Source organism: Cetorhinus maximus, chromosome 2 (assembly GCF_964194155.1).
Source record: "Cetorhinus maximus chromosome 2, sCetMax3.hap1.1, whole genome shotgun sequence".
Lineage (NCBI taxonomy): Eukaryota > Metazoa > Chordata > Chondrichthyes > Lamniformes > Cetorhinidae > Cetorhinus > Cetorhinus maximus.
The window spans coordinates 10,502,506-10,519,896 of NC_135880.1; the positions used below are offsets into that span (position 1 = coordinate 10,502,506).

General features: G+C 43.7%; 1 protein-coding gene across 2 annotated transcripts in view; it reads left to right on the forward strand.

The window, feature by feature from the left end:
* fam193a (family with sequence similarity 193 member A) overlaps positions 1 to 15,874 on the forward strand; it is a 241,983-nt gene extending 226,109 nt beyond the window's left edge. For both annotated transcript variants that reach the window (XM_078560819.1, XM_078560827.1), the window contains exons 21-22: positions 5,837 to 5,918; positions 14,894 to 15,874. In XM_078560819.1, the coding sequence (XP_078416945.1) occupies positions 5,837 to 5,918; positions 14,894 to 14,987 (176 nt within the window). In that variant the 3' untranslated portion in view covers positions 14,988 to 15,874. The remainder of the gene's footprint in view (positions 1 to 5,836; positions 5,919 to 14,893) is intronic.
* The last annotated feature ends 1,517 nt before the right edge of the window (positions 15,875 to 17,391 follow it).

A 17,391-nucleotide genomic window follows, 5' to 3' on the forward strand; every position in this document is an offset into this window, starting at 1 on the left:
GTCAGTTGCGGACGTCTCGTCTACTGGCCCTTTGTGTTGGCTTGGCTGGAATGTTCACGCAATACGAGTCACATTCCAGAAGGATGATGAGTTAGCCTTTGTCCATTGGAATGGCTTAGAATCTTCCAGAACCACCTGCATATGACTAGCTGCAACCATTTTATCAGCAATAGTCCATATTTTTAAACAATAATTTAAACCAGAGAATATGGAAGAGAAACAATTTTCTTTAGGTTTTTTATCTTCATGCCTTCTTGGCATGACACAATCTATATCAATGACTTGGATGAAGGGACCAAATGTATGATAGCTATATTTGTCAATGATACCAAGATAGATAGGAAAGTAAGTTGTGAAGGGGAGGTAGAGAGTCTGCAAAATGAGGTTAAGTGAGTGGGCAAAAATTTGGCAGATAGAGAAAATGTGAACTTTGTAGGCAGAATAGAAAAACAGTATACTGCTTAAATGGAGAGAGATTGCAGAACTCGGTTGCACAGAGGGATCTGGTGTCCTGGTACATGAATCACAAAAAGCTAGCATGCAGGTACAGCAAGTGATTAGGAAGGCAAATGGAATGTTGGCATTTATTGCAAGGGGAGTGGAATATAAAAGTAGGGAAGCTTTACTGCAGCTGTACAGGGCCTCGGTGAGACCACATCTGGAGTACTGTGTCCAGTTTCTATTTCAAAAAGGATATAATTCCATTAGAAGTAGTTCAGAGAAGGTTCACTTGACTCATTCCTGGGATGCAGGGGTTATTTTATTAAGAAAGAATGGACAGGTTGAGCCTATACCCATTGGAGTTCAGAAGAATGAGAGGTGATATTATTGTAACATATAAGACCCTAAGGGTACTTGACAGAGTGGACGCTGAGAGGATGTTTCCCCTTATGGGAGAGACAAGAACTAGGGGACTCATTTTAAGAATAAGAGGCCTCCTTTCTGAGACTGAGTAGAAATTTTTTTCTTTCAGAGGGCTGTTAGTCTGTGGAATTCTCTTCCCCAGAAAGCAGTGGAGGCTGGGTCGTTGAATTTATTCAAGGCAGAGTTCGATAGATTTTTGACAGACGGAGTCAAGGATTATGGGAGATAGGCAGGAGGGTGGAGTTGAAGCCACAATCAGCCATGATCTTATCGAATGGTGGAGTAGGGCTGAATGGCCTACACCTGCTCCTAAGCCCTATGTTCCTATGCTCATGTTTCACACAATTTTTCATATAATGATAAGGAGCACTTGGACCACATTAGTCATGCCACTAATGTTACTCAGTCACACAAGTGGTCCCCATTCATTGACTTTCCCCAGGGCAGCTAAAAGAATTATTTTTGTTCAACACATTGTAGATACATTGAGTCAGTAGTTGGCAATGCCATTCAACCTGCCTGTCTGAAAGTACTCAAAAATGTCTGCTGAAATGCAGGTTGATGTCTTTTGATCACTTTCAAACTCACCTCCAGTCGGCCTTTGCAGCTGAGGGACTTTTACGAAGCGTACGAAAATGACAGGCAGGAAAAGACTGTACCACATTTATGATGCATCCTGACTAAAAACTTCTTACTCTCACACATGCACGCATGCAGCTGTGTAATTCTCCTGGCACAGCGACGTATAAAAACATTGGCCAAAAGGGAAATTCCTGAATAAAAATATTTTTCTCACTTTGTGCCCAAAATGTGTTAGTGCTGGGTAATAATGGATTTTCCAGTCCTAATATCTCTGATTCAAATGCAATAACAGTGGCTTTGGTACTGGAACCCAGTGATTGACAGACCAAAACCCAGCAAGCGTGTCAAATTTGAATTTACTAAACCTGGTTCTAAACTTTGGTTCTAGTATTGGGGCAGGGAAGCAGCTTAGTTAACACCACGTGGTTGAATCTCAATTCTAAAGTCTGGTAGTTGGAAATTAGAAACAAAATTCATAGGAGTGCAACAAGTCAAGAAGGTGACCCATCAATGTCATCTTGAGACATCTGGGATAGGTAGAAAAACGCCCTGCCAGCATTGCAACACCTCAAAAACAAACTTTAACAAAATCTCTCTGTTATCCTGGTGGGGTGCCAAAATTGTCTCTTTTGCTCTCTCTCTCTCTCTCTCTCTCTCGCTTGCTATCTCATACTCTGTCTTTTGCTCCTTTGTTTTTACATTCCCTCCTGCTTTTCGCACCCCCACTCCCTTTCATGCGCCTGTGGTACCCCTTACTCTTGTATGAGGCTCCCAAAGACTTGAGCCCTTAACCTGTATATAATAATGAACAATTTTTGGAGCTGTGTAGATTGTCAATCTGCAGTAAGTTTCCACCAGAAGAGGGAGCTCTGAGACTAACTAGATGAAATTACTGCAGAGCCTTTTATCATTTTAAAGTTTATTAGAACAAGGGCACTGAAACTCATTAGCTTTCCCACTGACATCTAATCATACTCTAAATAACTCCACAATGGCCTTAATATTCTGCCCCAATAATGATCACCAAGTATGTGCAAACACTTCCTTCACTCTTCCACTCATCATAAAGACATAGCCAAACCTTAACTTACATTGCTGACATCTGCACTTCTCAAGGGTTGATGTTTAATGTCCAGAAGCAAGACTACTGGCTAAATAATCCATGCCTAATCCAGAAACACTGAGACCAATTTTGAGATCTAGCTTGGGTCTTTCCTAGTTTGTGTGGCTGAGCTGGTCTTTATCTTTGACAAAAGCCTTTATCTTTTACCCTCATCTGTTTATTTGAGTACTTGTTCTGTGGTTTTAAAATTAACTCCTCATAATTAATCTTAATTTTCTTTTGGCACTTTTGTCTCCTTTACTACGGTCTCTAGATGGAAAATATCTCCATTTTTTTTAGTGTTGCTTCATCACTCTGATCTCAATGCCTCTCGGTCTACCTGACAGCATGTTTTCTGATACACAAATTTATATAATTAATTCTTCAACTATTAGTAGGTATTCAGTGGAACTCAGCAGTATTCTTAAATTGTTGACCTTAGCCATCTCTGTTTTGCTATGTAGTACTGATATTGAAGAAGCCGCTTGGAAGTTAATAGTTTATTCCTTTCCTTTTGCCACCAGTTTTCACACCTTCCTCCTCAGTGATACAGACTACCCATTGGGTATGTCTGGGCAGGCACACGCCACCCTCTGCTTCCAAACCCAAGTAATTGCTTCTCATTGAGCCTCGCGGAAGAGTTGAGCAGTTGTTGCATTGCAGCTGAGTGGATTCATCCTTTTTCTTTCATGGGATGTAATCTTTACTGGGTAGGCCAGCATTTTTATTGCTCTCCCTGGAATTGCCCTTGAGAAGGTGGTGGTGAGACACCACCTTGAACCGCTGCAGTCTGCATGGTGTAGGTACCCACAGTGCTGTTAGGGAGGGAGTTCCAGGACTCCACAGTCTGAGAAGTACAGATGTCAGGTACGCAAGTCAAGGTTTGGCTGTATCTACATGATGAATGGAAGAGTGAAGCATGTGTTTGCGCACACTTGGTAATCATTATTGAGATTATTAAGGCCATTGTGGAGTTATTCAGAGTACGATTATATGGCATAGTGGGAAAGTTACTGAGTTTCAGTGCCCTTGTTCCAATAAATTTTAAAATGATAAAACCAAGCTCTGCAGTAATTTCATCCTGAAGGAAGAGCAGTATAGTTCCAAATCAGGATGGTGTGTGGCTTGTAGGGAAACTTGCAGTTGGTGGTGTTCCCATGCATCTGTTGCCCTTGTCCTTCTAGTTGGTAGTGGCCACGGGTTTGGAAGATGATCCATCCTGGAAGCCCAAGTTAGTTACCCAGTTTGAGAAAGGAGTTTTACAGCGATATGCTGGCAGTGGTTTTTAGTGTCCCAGTGGTTATAGTGAATGATTGTGGTGTGCATGAATATTGGTCTAGGAACAAAGGAACAGCAGTCAACAATTCTGTCCCATGAGCCTGTGCTCCATCTTAGTTCAGACCATGACTGATCTGCACCTTAACTCCATTGGCACTCTCATCTAACAAAAACGTATTCATCTCAATCCTGAAAACTCATGGGGGAACTAAAGGATAAAATAAAAACAGAAAATGCTGGAAAAATTCAGCATCTGGCAGCATCTGTGGAGCGTGGATTCTGTGCATCTGTTTCTCTCTTAGATGCTGCTAGACCTGAGTTTTTCTAGCATTTTCTGTTTTTATTTCAGATTTCCAGCGTCTGCAGAATTTTGCTTTCATCTAAAACTAGGGGATAAGGTTTTAGAATAAGGCAATGCCCATTTCAAAGGGAGATAATGAGAAGTTTATTCTGAGGATTGTGAATCTTTGGAATCCTCTATCCAGAGAGCTGTGGAGGCTAAGTCATTGAATGTATTCAAGAAATAGACAGATTGTTGAACCGTGGGGGAGTCGAGGGTTATGGAGAACAGACAGGAAAGTGGAGTTGAGGTCCAGATTGGATCACTGAGGATCTTATTGAAGAGCGGAGGAAGCTCTAGGGGGTGGATGCCTACTCCTATTTCTTATGTTCTTAAATTCAATTGGTCCAGCATTCTCAGCCTTCTGGGAATAATTTCCTCGTTTCTGCTGCCCTCTTGTGTGAAAAAATGGTTCCAGGTTTCACCCTGTTCGTTTTCATTCGAAACAGCACTCAAGAAGCTCAGCACCTTCCAAGACATAGCAGCCTGCTTAATGGGCATCCCACACTAAACATTCACTCTCTCCACGAACAAACACAGTGGTAGCAGTATGTAGCATCTACAAAATGCACTGCTGCAACTCATCAAGGCTCCTTGGACAGCACCTTTCAAACCCTCGTCCTCTCCCACCTAGAAGAACAAGGGCAGCAGACAAGTGGGAATGCCACCACCTGCACATTCCTTTCCAATCCACATAGGACGTGGGACCTACTTAGGAGCAGGAGTAGGCCATTCGGCCCTTCAAATCTGGTCCACCATTCAATAAGTTCATGGCTGATCTAGTTGCGGCCTGAGCTCCACTTTACTGTCTGCACCCCATAACCCCTTAATTCACACACCATCCTGACTTGAAACTATATTGCTCTTCTCTCACTGTCGCTGGGTCAAAATCCTGGAATTCCCTCCCTAACAACACTCTGGTTGTACCTGCACCAGATAGACTGCAGCAATTCAAAAAGGTGGCTCCACTACCTTCTCAAGGGCAATTAGCGTTGGACAGTAAATGTTGGCCTTGCCAGCAGTGCTCGTATCCATGAATGAATAAAAAAACAAGAGTAATAGCTCAGAGCCTTTTGATGGGTATAGGCATACTTTTCCGTAAAGGATTATATCGAGGCATTACCTTGGTGATTGATCACTGATTTAAATACAGTTGTTAAGCCTGTTTATGAAACTATTCTAGACAGAAATGATGTTTTCTACAATAGGCTACTCTACCACAAGCTGAAGAAACTGAGCTCAGAAAAAGATGGTCCTACCTGTCCAATCGATATAATGTAATATTTATAAGCCAATAATGTGCCGCGGTTTATATAAGCTATACTTGCTTGTAAATGGAGCAACATTGCTAAATGAAAAAAGATCAAGGTTGATCTAACCAGCCTGGTTATTGCATGGTACAACGATATTGGAGTAGTTAATTAATAATAGCAACCGATCTCTCCCAGTTAGTTTGCAACAGATCTAGGAATGCAAAGTGAGGAAAAGCTCCTGCGGTGGAGAGATTTGGTAACCCTAAGCCCAAAGTCACCTGTTCCTCACCTTATGTCACATACGGTGTCTCAAATTATTCACATACTGTAACCCAAAACACACTTTCCTGAAAGAAATCTAAAATTGCCATTGGAATGAATCAGTTCATGAACAATTTATACATTTTTTAAAAATAGATGATGTGTTCCTACCTAAAGACATCGATTTGGACAGTGTGGAGATGGATGAGACCGAGCGTGAAGTGGAATATTTCAAGAGGTAATGTGAATTTTGGTGGTTTTATTTATCAGTGGTGATATTGCTATGCACGTGACTGTAACCTCATATTTGCCAGCCTTGTCTAAGACTTTTCATGGGCTATTTGAACATGACATCATCTTCCAGTATTCACAGGCTTGCATACCAACCTGCACAGATCACTACATCCTTATGAACAGGAAGCTTTTTAATAAAAGAACCGCATGACTGCCTCCTCTACTACACTGATTGTCTGACTCTAGAATGACAATGGCTAATTGTAATAAGACAAAGGAGCAGAAATTAGGCCATTCGACCCATCAAGTCTGCTCCGCCATTCAATCATGGCTGATAAGTTTCTCAACTCCATTATCCTGCCTTCTCCCCGTAACCTTTGATCCCCTTACCAATCAAGAACATATCTATCTCCGTCTTAAATACACTCAATGACCAGGCCTCCACAGCCTTCTGTGGCAATGAATTCCATAGATTCACCACTCTCTGGCTAAAGAAGTTTCTCCTCACCTCTGTTCTAAAAGGTAATATCTCTACTGCCATTGTTTCTAAGAGCTAACTCAAAACAGATAACGGATAAAGCCTGAATCAAAGTCTGTCAACTCTGTTTCAAACGGGGTTTAACTAATGAAGGACATACATTGAAAATTTTGAATTGCAAGACTGTGTCAAGCAGTCATTTACTAATTAATCCCAAAAACGCAGATTGGTTTCAAAATCATGAGGGACCTGGGCAGAGCAGACAAAGAGAAACAATTCCCATTTGCAGAAGGATTGAAAACCAGAGGACACCACAGATTTAAGGTGATTGGCAAAAGAACCAATGGCAATGAGAGGAAAAACTCTTCTATGCAGTGAGTGTTGGGACCTGCTGCCTGAGAGTGTGGTGGAAGCATGTTCAATTTGGGCTTTCAAAACTGAACTGGATAAGCACTTGAAGAAGAAAATTTGGAGGGCTACAGGGAAAAGGCAGGGGTGTGAGACTAATTAAGTTGCTCTTGTCGCGAGCCAGCACAGACAATAGGCCGAATGGCCTGCTCTCGTGCTGTAACTATTCTATGATTCTGCAAAGACCTGTGCACTAAATTTGTTAGTGTTTCAACAATGTGCTAAATCTAGGTGTGAGCCTAAATTTTGCAGCCTGTGTTCTTTTAACACTGGTGTCAAGCTATTTAAATAACTGGTTCAATTGGAAAGTGGACCCTGTGGTTTCTAAACTGATAATCTGCCACTTTATTATTTAGGGGATTGAAGTATCGTCCCCTTCACTTAAAATATTCAGGTTATAAATGGGCAGACACTAACAGCAGCCCAAAAATAATGATTGTTAGGCAGTCATTAACCAACTTATCATCATGGGGTTCAACTCCCTATCGCACAACACTCTGGGTGTACCTTCACCACATGGACCGGACTGGTTCAAGGAAACAGCTCACTGCCACCTTCTCGAGGGCAATATGGGATGGGTAATAAATGCTGACCCTGCAGCAGCATCTACATTCCATAAATTAATAAAATTGCATTAGATTCAGTGTTAAAGTTGCTGGTTATTGCGTTGTAAGTGCTCTGTTCATTTCAAGCAGAAACAGCTCTGGTCACTTGCTGGCTCACATCTTGTTAAGGTCACTGAATGCAAGAACAAGCATAAGCAAATGGCAAAACAAAAACAGAATTACCTGGAAAACCTCAGCAGGTCTGGCAGTATCGGTGGAGAAGAAAAGAGTTGACGTTTCGAGTCCTCATGACCCTTCACCTCTCTCCTAACTATACTTCAGTTCTGCCGAAAGGTCATGAGGACTCGAAACGTCAACTCTTTTCTTCTCCACCGATGCTGCCAGACCTGCTGAGTTTTTCCAGGTAATTCTGTTTTTGTTTTGGATTTCCAGCATCCGCAGTAGCTTTTAGCTTTTTGTTTTTATATAAGCAAATGGCACCTCGTTTAATTGCAGTTGGTAAGCACAGAGAATGTCATTCGGCCCCTTGTGTCTGTGCCAGCTCTCTGCTAGAGCAACTCAACTAGTCACACTCCCCCACTCTTTCCTTGTAGCCCTAAAAATTTTTCTCTCCAGGTGCTTAGCTAAAATGCTTTGCCAGCAAGCTTGTTTAATTGTGAATTAGAACATTTTTGTTGTAAAAATGGATTGATTTGAACCTGAAGATTAACCAAATGAATCAGAGGTTAGGGAGAGACCTATTCGACAGTTACCTTGTACATCAGCAAGGACATGATGCATCCAAATTGGGTGAAGAGGAAATGGGCTAGAGGGAAAAGCCCTTCACAATCAAGTAAGATCAATAGATCTTACAGAGGATGCCATTTGGTCTGTCATGCCTGTGTTAACTCTGCAAGTGTTATCCAATTTTATTTGACTCCCCAGTTATAGAATAAGTTTGTATAAGAACGTATGTAGGCCACAGAGCATTGTTCTGGGCACACCATTATAGAAAGGGCATTAAAGCAGTAGAATGGAAACCGTGTTGATTCATGAGTGATTTCAGGGATGAGAAACTAGAAGGGATTTGAGATTTTGAGACAATTTCCACTGATGCAGACGGCTTCGAGAAGAACTTAATTGACGTGTTTAAAATTCAGAAAGGCATTTATTAATTGAAAGGGAAAAGCAGCTGGTGGCCAAGTCTGCGACAAATGATTGTCAGATCAGATCAGAAGGTAGCAAATATAACCCCTCTATTCAAGATTGGTGGGAGATAGAAAACGATAGCTTGATATCTGTCATGGGGAAGGTGTTAGAGTTGATCATTAAGGAGATTATAGCTGAGCACTTAGAGAAACACAAGGTAATCAGGAAGGGTCAGCATGGTTTTGCGAAAGGAAAATTATGTTTAACCAATTTATTGGAGTTCTTTGAGGGAGTAACATGCACTGTGGATAAAGGGGAGCCAATGGATATGTTCCAGAAGGCATTTGATAAGGTACCACAGTAAATGGCAGAACCCTTAAGTGCATCGACGGGCAGAGGGATCTGGGTGTACAGGTCCACAGGTCACTGAAAGTGGCAACGCAGGTGGAGAAGGCATATGACATGCTTGCCTTCATCGACAGGGGTATTGAGTATAAAGGCTGGGAAGTCATGCTGCAACTGTATAGAACTTTGGTTAGGCCACACTTGGAATATTGCATGCAATTCTGGTCGTCACATTACTAGAAGGATATGGAGGCGTTGGAGAGGGTGCAGAGGAGGTTTACCAGGATGCTGCCTGGTCTGGAGGTTATTAGCTATGAGGAGAGGTTGGAGAAACTCAGATTGTTCTCACTAGAGTGACGGAGATTGAGGGGGCGACTTGATAGAAGTTTACAAAATTATGAGTGGCATGGACAGAGTAGATAGTCAGAAGCTTTTTCTCAAGGTGGGAGAGTCAATTACTAGGGGACATAGATTTAAGGTGAGAGGAGAAAACTTTAGAGGAGATGTGCGGGGCAAGTTTTTTACGCAGAGGGTAGTGTGTCTGGAATTCACTGCCAGAGGAGGTGGTGGAAGCAGGTACAATAGTGGTGTTTAAGAGGCAGCTTGACAAATACATGAATAGGATGGGAATAAAGGGATATGGACCCCGGAAGTGCGAAATGTTTTAGTTTGACAGGTAATATGATCAGCGCAGGCTTGGAGGGCCGAAGGGCCTGTTCCTGTGCTGTACTTTTCTTTGTTCTTTGTTCTAAAAGTTATTGCAGAAAATAAACGCCCATGATGTAGGAGGTAACATATTAGCATGGATAGAAGATTGTTTGGTTGGCAGAAAACAGAGTATGCATTAATGGGTCTTTTTTTGATTAGCATGATGTGACGAGTGGAGTCCCACAGGGGTCTGTGCTGGGGCCTGAACTTTTTTTACAATTTATATCAATGACTTAGATAAGGAGAGTGAAGGCATGGTAGCTAAATTTACAGTTGACACAAAGAAAGGTAGGAAAGTATGTTGTGAAGAGGACAAAAGGAGGTTGCAGGTTGAGTGAGTGGGCAAAAATCTGGCAGATGGAGTATAATGTGGGAAAATGTGAAGTTCACTTTAGCAGGAGGAATAAAAAAGCAAGTAGCGGCAGCAGAATTCAGAGGTGCAGAGGGATCTAGGTGTCTGGTGCACGAGTCTCAAAAAGTTAGTATGCAGGTGCAACAAGCAATTAAGGCTAATGGAATGCTACCTTTATTATGAGAGGAGTTGAACATAAAAATAAGGATGTTATATTATACAGGGATTGATGATACCACATCTTGAATGTTGTGTGCAAGTTTGGTCTCCTTATTTAAGGAAGGATGTAAATGCATTGGAGGCGGCTCAGAGGAGGTTGATTAGATTGATATCTGGAATGAGTGGGTTGTCTTATGAAGAAAGGTTGGACAGACTGGGCTTGTTTCCACTGGATGAAAGCAAAATACTGCAGATGCTGGAAATCTGAAATAAAAACAGAAAATGCTGGAAAGATTCAGCAGGCCTAGCAGCATCTGTGGAAAGAGAAGCAGAATGCAGGTACATGTAGAGGCGATGGCGTAGTGGTATTATCGCTGAATTAGTGATCCAGTGACCCAGGGTAATGGTCTGGGTTGCGAATCCTGCCATGGCAGATGGTGGAATTTGATTTCAATAAAAATCTGGAATTAAAAGCATAATGTTGACCATGAAACCATGGTCGATTGTTGTAAAAACCCATCTGGTTCACTAATGTCCCTTAGGAAAGGAAACCTGTCGTCCTTGCCTGGCCTACATGTGACTCCAGACCCACAGCAATGTGGTTGAATCTTAAATGCCCTAGCAAGCCACTCAGTGATAACAAACTACTACAAAGTCACAAAAAAGGAATGAAACTGGACGGACCACCCAGCATCAACCTAGGCACTGGAAACAACAGTGGTAAACCCAGCCCTGTCGACCCTGCAAAGTCCTCCTTACTAACATCTGGGGGCTAGTGCCAAAATTGGGAGAGCTGTCTCACAGACTAGTCAAGCAACAACCTGACATAGTCATCCTCACGGAATCATACCTTACAGATAATGTCCTAGACACCACCATCACCATCCCTGGGTATGTCTTGTCCCACCGGCAGGACAGACCTGACAGAGGTGGCAGCACAGTGGTATACAGTTGGGGAGGGTGTTGCCTTGGGAGTCCTCAACATCGACTCTGGACCCCATGAAGTCTCATGGCATTAGGTCAAACACGGACAAGGAAACCTCCTGCTGATTAGCACATACCACCCTCCCTCAGCTGATGAATCAATGCTCCTCCATGTTGATTACCACATGGAGGAAGTACTGAGGGTGGCAAGGGCGCAAAATGAACTCTGGGCCGGGGTCCTCAATGTCCACCACCAAGAATGGCTTGGTAGCACCACCACTGGCGGAGTCCTAAATGACACAGCTGCTAGACTGGGTCTGCGGAAGGTGGTGAGGGAACCAACGAGGGAAAAACATATTTCACATTATCCTAACCAACCTACCTGCCGCAGATGCATCTGTCCATGACAGTATCGGTAAGAGTGACCATTGCACAGTCACTGTGGAGATGAAGTCCCGCCTTCACATTGAGGATACCCTCCATCGTGCTGTGTGGCACTACCACCCTGCTAAATGGGATAGATTTCGAACAGATCTAGCAACTCAAGACTGGGAATCCATGATGGCTGTGGGCCATCAGCAGCAGTAGAATTGTACTCGAACACAATCTGTAACCTCATGGCTTGGCATATCCCCCACTCGACTCTTAACATCAAGCCAGGGGATCAACCCTGGTTCAGTGAAGAGTGCAGGAGGGCATGCCAGGAGCAGCACCAGGCATACCTAAAAATGAGGTGTCAACCTGGTGAAGTTATAACACAAGGCTACTTGTGTGCCAAACAGCATAAGCAGAAAGTGATAGACGGGGCTAAGCGATTGCACAACCAACGGATCAGATCTAAGCTCTGCAGTCCTGCCACACCCAGTCATGAATGATGGTGGACAATTAAAAACTCACTGGAGGAGAAGGCTCCACAAACATCCCCATTCTCAATGATGGAAGAGCCCAGCACATCAGTGCAGAAAATAAGGCTGAAGCATTTGCTACAATCTTCAGCCAGAAGTGCTGAGTGAATGATCCATCTCGGCCTCCTCTGGAGGTCTCCAGCATCTCAGATGCCAGTCTTCAGCCAATTCAATTCACTCCATGTGATGGCAAGAAATGGCTGAAGGCACTGGATGCTGCAAAGGCTATTGGTCCTGACAATATTCTGGCAATAGTACTGAAGACTTGTGCTCCAGAACTTGCAGCGCCCCTAGCCAAGCAGTTCCAGTACAGCTACAACACTGGCATCTACCCAGCTATGTGGAAAATTGCCCAGGTATGTCCTGTAAAAAGCATGACAAATCCAACCTGGCCAATTACCGCCCCATCAATCTACTCTCGATCATCGGTAAAGTCATGGAAGGGGTCATCAACAGTGCTATCAAGCAGCACTTACTTAGCAAAAACCTGCTCAGTGATGCCCAGTTTGGGTTCCGCCAGGACCACTCAGCTCCTGACCTCATTACAGCCTTGGTTCAAACATGGACAAAAGAGCACCCGAGGTGAAGTGAGACTGACTGCCCTTGACATCAAGGTTGCATGTGACTGAGTGTGGCATCAAGGAGCCCTAGCAAAACTGGAGTCAATGGGAATCAAGGGGAAACCTCCACTGGTTGGAGTCATATCTAGCACAAAGGAAGATGGCCATGGTTGTTGGAGATCAGTCATCTCAGCTCCAGGACATCACTGCAGGAGTAGCTCAGTGTAGTGCCCTCGGCCCAACCATCTTCAGCTGCTTCATCAATGACCTTCCTTCCAACATAAAGTCAGAAGTGGGGTTGTTCGCTGATGATTGCACAATGTTCACCATTTGTGACTCCTCGGATACTGAAGCAGCCTGTGCCCAAATGCAGCAAGACCTGGACAATATCCAGGCTTGGGCTGACAAGTGGCAAGTAACATTTGCACCACACAAGTGTCAGGCAATGACCATCTCCAACAAGAGAGAATCCAGCCATCGCCCCTTGATGTTCAATGACATTACCATCACTGAATCCTCCGCTATCAACATCCTGGGGGTTACCATTGACCAGTAACCCACCTCCTGACTCCCCAAAGCCTGTCCACCATCTACAAGGCACAAGTCACAAGTGTGATGGAATACTGCCTACTTGCTTGGATGAGTGCAGCTCCCACAACACTCAAGAAGCTTGACACCATCTAGGACAAAGCAGCCCACTTGATTGGCACCACATCCACAAACATTCACTCCCTCCACCACCGACGCACAGTAGCAGCAGTGTGTACCAACTACAAGATGCACTGCAGGAGTTCAAGGCTCCTTAGACAGCACCTTCCAAACCCACAACCACTACCATCTAGAAAGACAAGGGCAGCAGATAGATGGGAATGCCACCACCTGGAAGTTCCCCTCCAAGTCACTCACCATCCTGATTTGGAAATATATCGCCGTTCCTTCACTGTCAGTGGTTGAAAATCCTGGAACTCCCTAACAGCACCTTCGGTGCCACGTGGACTGCAGTGGTTCAAGAAGGCAGCTCACCACCGCCTTCTCAAGGGCAACTAGGGATGGGCAATAAATGCTGGCCCAGCCACCAAAGCCCACGTCCCATGAATGAATGAAAAAAAAATTAACATTTCGCTCGAAACGTTAACTTTGTTTATCTTTACGCAGATGCTGCCCGATCTGAGTTTTCCCAGCATTTTCTGGTTTTATTCCTGTTTCCACTGGAGTTCAGAAGAGTGAGGGGTGACTTGATTGAAGTATATAAGATCCTGAATGGTATTGACAAGGTGGACGTGGGAAAGATGTTTCCTCTTGTGGGTGAGCCCAGAATTAGGGGGCACTGTTTTAAAATTATGGGTTGCCCTTTTAAAACAGAGATGAAGAGAAAATTTTTCTGAGGATTGTGCGACTTTGGAACTTTCTGCCTCAGAAGGTGGTGGAAGTGGGGCCATTGAATATTTTTAAGGATGGGGTAGATAGATTCTTATTAGGCAAGGGAATCAAAGGTTATTGGGGCTAGATGGGAATGTGGAATTCTAAACATGAACAGATCAGCCATGATCTTATTGAATAGCAGAGCAGGCTCGATGGGCTGAATGGCCTACTTCTGCTCCTGTGCTCATATGTTCACAAATTGTGATTGAGACTTAGAGTTTCAAAGCAGTTCATTCACATAGTGGAATGCTAGAACATTCAGTGCTTTGCCACAGGGAGTAGTTGAGGCAAAGACCAATTCCATCTTTCGAAGGAAGAATAGATTAAACATATAAACTGGAGGAGAACACTGAGCCATGAAGTGAGAACATGGATTAATTTTGGATTGCCCTTGCAAAGAGTTGGTACAAATGCAGTGAATGGAAAGGCCTCCTGTGCTATCAACTTGTATTGGTTCCATTAAAAGAAAACAAACCCATACTTAATGTGACTACTAATCATTATCCCTGGGTCTAGAGCAGGAAATTGACTAATGGACACGCTCCTGATAACAGTTCCATGGTTCCACATGAAAAGTTGCAGATCAGGGTCAAGATTGAGCTTGGATCTAAGGTCCCATTCTTCCCTTCTTGAATTGCCTGTCAGCACTCAGGGTCAAGGCTCACTAAGATACCATTATCCCACGGGTGAGGGAATGGAGAGTGTGATGGTCGCTCGTGGATGGTAGCCCAGCTAAGAGTCCGGGGAGAGGAGGAGAGCGTGATGCAAAGCTGTGGAGGCTGATCACATGGACAGGCTTTAAAATGGTTGATTCACAGCAAGCAGTTCTAATGACTTCTAGTTAATTAACCAGTTGTTCATCAGATGTCTCTGGGTTTGCCTTGCACTCATTACATTCTTCAATGAAAGGTAACGAACTGAAACATTAATTCCCATTTCTCTCTCCAGAGGTGCTGCCAGACCTACTGAGTGCTTCCAGAATTTTCTGTTTTTTAACTCATTGAGTTCTCTATTTCCTTCCCAGGTTCTGTTTAGATTCAGCCCGGCAAAACAGACAGAGACTCTCCATCAACTGGTCTAACTTCAGCCTGAAGAAAACCACCTTTGCTGCTCACTGATCAGATGAAACGTTCCATACAGGAACCAACTTGTGACTCCACTGAATATTCTCACTTGGATATACAGTACTCTGCTGCGCTGAGAGCTCACCAGACTGTTCTGGAACTGCCTTGCCTTTCTCTCCCCCTCATCCTTCCCCTACCCTCACCATCCCGTCTCCCCCACTGCTGTGTGTGGTTCTGCACTGGGATGGGTGCAGGGCGCCTTGGCCCCTAGGACTTCCTTGCGGTTTTTGGAAAACAAGTTGGCCGGCTGTTAATCCACTTTCTCCTTACCTGATTTATTTTTTTTGTTTGCTTGTGTGTTTGTAGTCTGTGAGTGGGACTTGTTCAACAGTAGTCATAACCTGCTCGGGTGGAACTCAAACAACCTTCCGTCTCTGACTCTTCTTCCCTAGTGTTCTGCCCAAGCTTCTGCTTGGGTGAAGGTCAGTCTGATTGTTCCCTCCTTTGCATCAGTTCGCCGTGACTTTTTATTCTTGTCTTGCATTCAGCACTGTACATACAGTCCGACTACTGACAAGGGAATGGACTTCATCGATTTTTACTCTTCTTTGCTCCAGCATTCCCTCAACAAGATGGTTTGAATGAAGGGGGGAATGCTCATACAGAACTGGGCAGTGAAAACCCAGTTGTCTCCAGTACTCCTTCACAAATTCACTGTTTAAAGTGTACAAGGTTACGCTATATTGTGTTTGATTTCTGACTTGTAGCCAGCTTGTGTAAGAATACTTGCAGAATGAATTCAAAAGAACAATGCTCACACTATCGACCTGTTATAGAGTGTATAATTGTATTAACACTGAAGCCTAAACTGGCTACTTTTTTAACATATTGTTAAGTAATATTAAAAAATCATGTCTTTCTTTTTGAAAGATGGAATACAGTAGTATGGCAGAAAGGTAAATGTCTGACTTGCCTTTTTCTCTCAAAATCCAAATATCTTTTATAACCTTGCATTTCTTAAGAACATACAAGAGGATGATTGTAAGAGAGGACATGTACAGTAAATGGTAACATTTGAAAAGGCATGGAGAAGTTAACAGACTTGGTAGTACAGAACTTGAATATTGCTGAAATGAGAGACATGTTGCCTAAGCTGCTTGTCATGCACTCATCAGGACAAATGCAAGAATGTCAAGTTTCAACCGATCACAATTTATACTGCAGGGGGAAAGGGTGCTGATTACCCTGGGAAGGCAAAGTACCTCAAAAATTTGAACAGGTTAAGGAAGTCATTTCACACTGCTGCTATGCAATGGTATTTTCTACTAAGAGGATGCTGCTGTCAGTTCATAAAGATGTTCTGCCTAGCATATAATTGAGCAATGTCATGTATAAATTTCAGTGGCGATGCGATGCCAGGTATGGACCTTCCTTCCACCATAAGGCCAGAAGTAGGGATGTTCGCTGATGATTGCACAATGTTCCGCACCGTTGTCGACTCCTCAGATACTGAAGCAGTCCATGTCCAAATGCAGCAAGACCTGGACAATATCCAGGCTTGAGCTGACAAGTGGCAAATAACACTTGTGCCACACAAATGTCAGGCATTGACCATTTCGAACAAGAGAGAATCTAACCATCACCCCTTGACATTCAATGACATTACCATCGCTGAATCTCCCACCATCAACATCCTGGAGGGTTACCATTGACCAAAACTATACAGGACTAGCCTTATAAATACTGTATCTACCAGAGCAGGTCAGAGGCTAGGAATCCTGTGGTAAGTAACTCGCCCCCTGACTTCCCCCAAGCTTGCCCAAGTCAGGAGTGTGATGGAATATTCTCCACTTGCCTGGATGAAGGCAGCTCCCATAACACTCAAGAAGCTTGACACCATCCAGGGCAAAGCAGCCTGCTTGAATGGCACCCCATCCTCAAACAGTCACTCCCTCCACCATCAACGCACCAACTACACATTGCACTGAAGGAACTCATCATGGCTCTTTAGACAGCACCTTCCAAACTCACGACCACTACCACCTAGAAGGACAAGAGCAGCAGACACATGGCAACACCCAAGCCACACACCATCCTGACTTGGAAATATGTTGCTATTCCTTCACTGTTGCTAGATCAAAATCCTGGAACTCCCTCCCTAACAGCACTGTGGGTATACCTACACCACATGGACTGCAGTGGTTCAAGAAGGCTGCACCTTCTCAGGGGCAATTATGGATGGGCAATTAATGCTGGCCGAGCCAGCGGCACCCACATCCCATGAATGAATTTTTTCAAATGTAGGCTGTTTGTCCCAGCATTTGGCTGATCAAGTCAAACAGTATGTTCCTTTCGTTGTTTGTAATAGGCAGAGTACAGACCTTAATCAGCCAGCCTGCACTTGCAAAGCCCAAAACAAAACATGTACTGTTAGATGTGATTTCGCAATTGGGCAGCA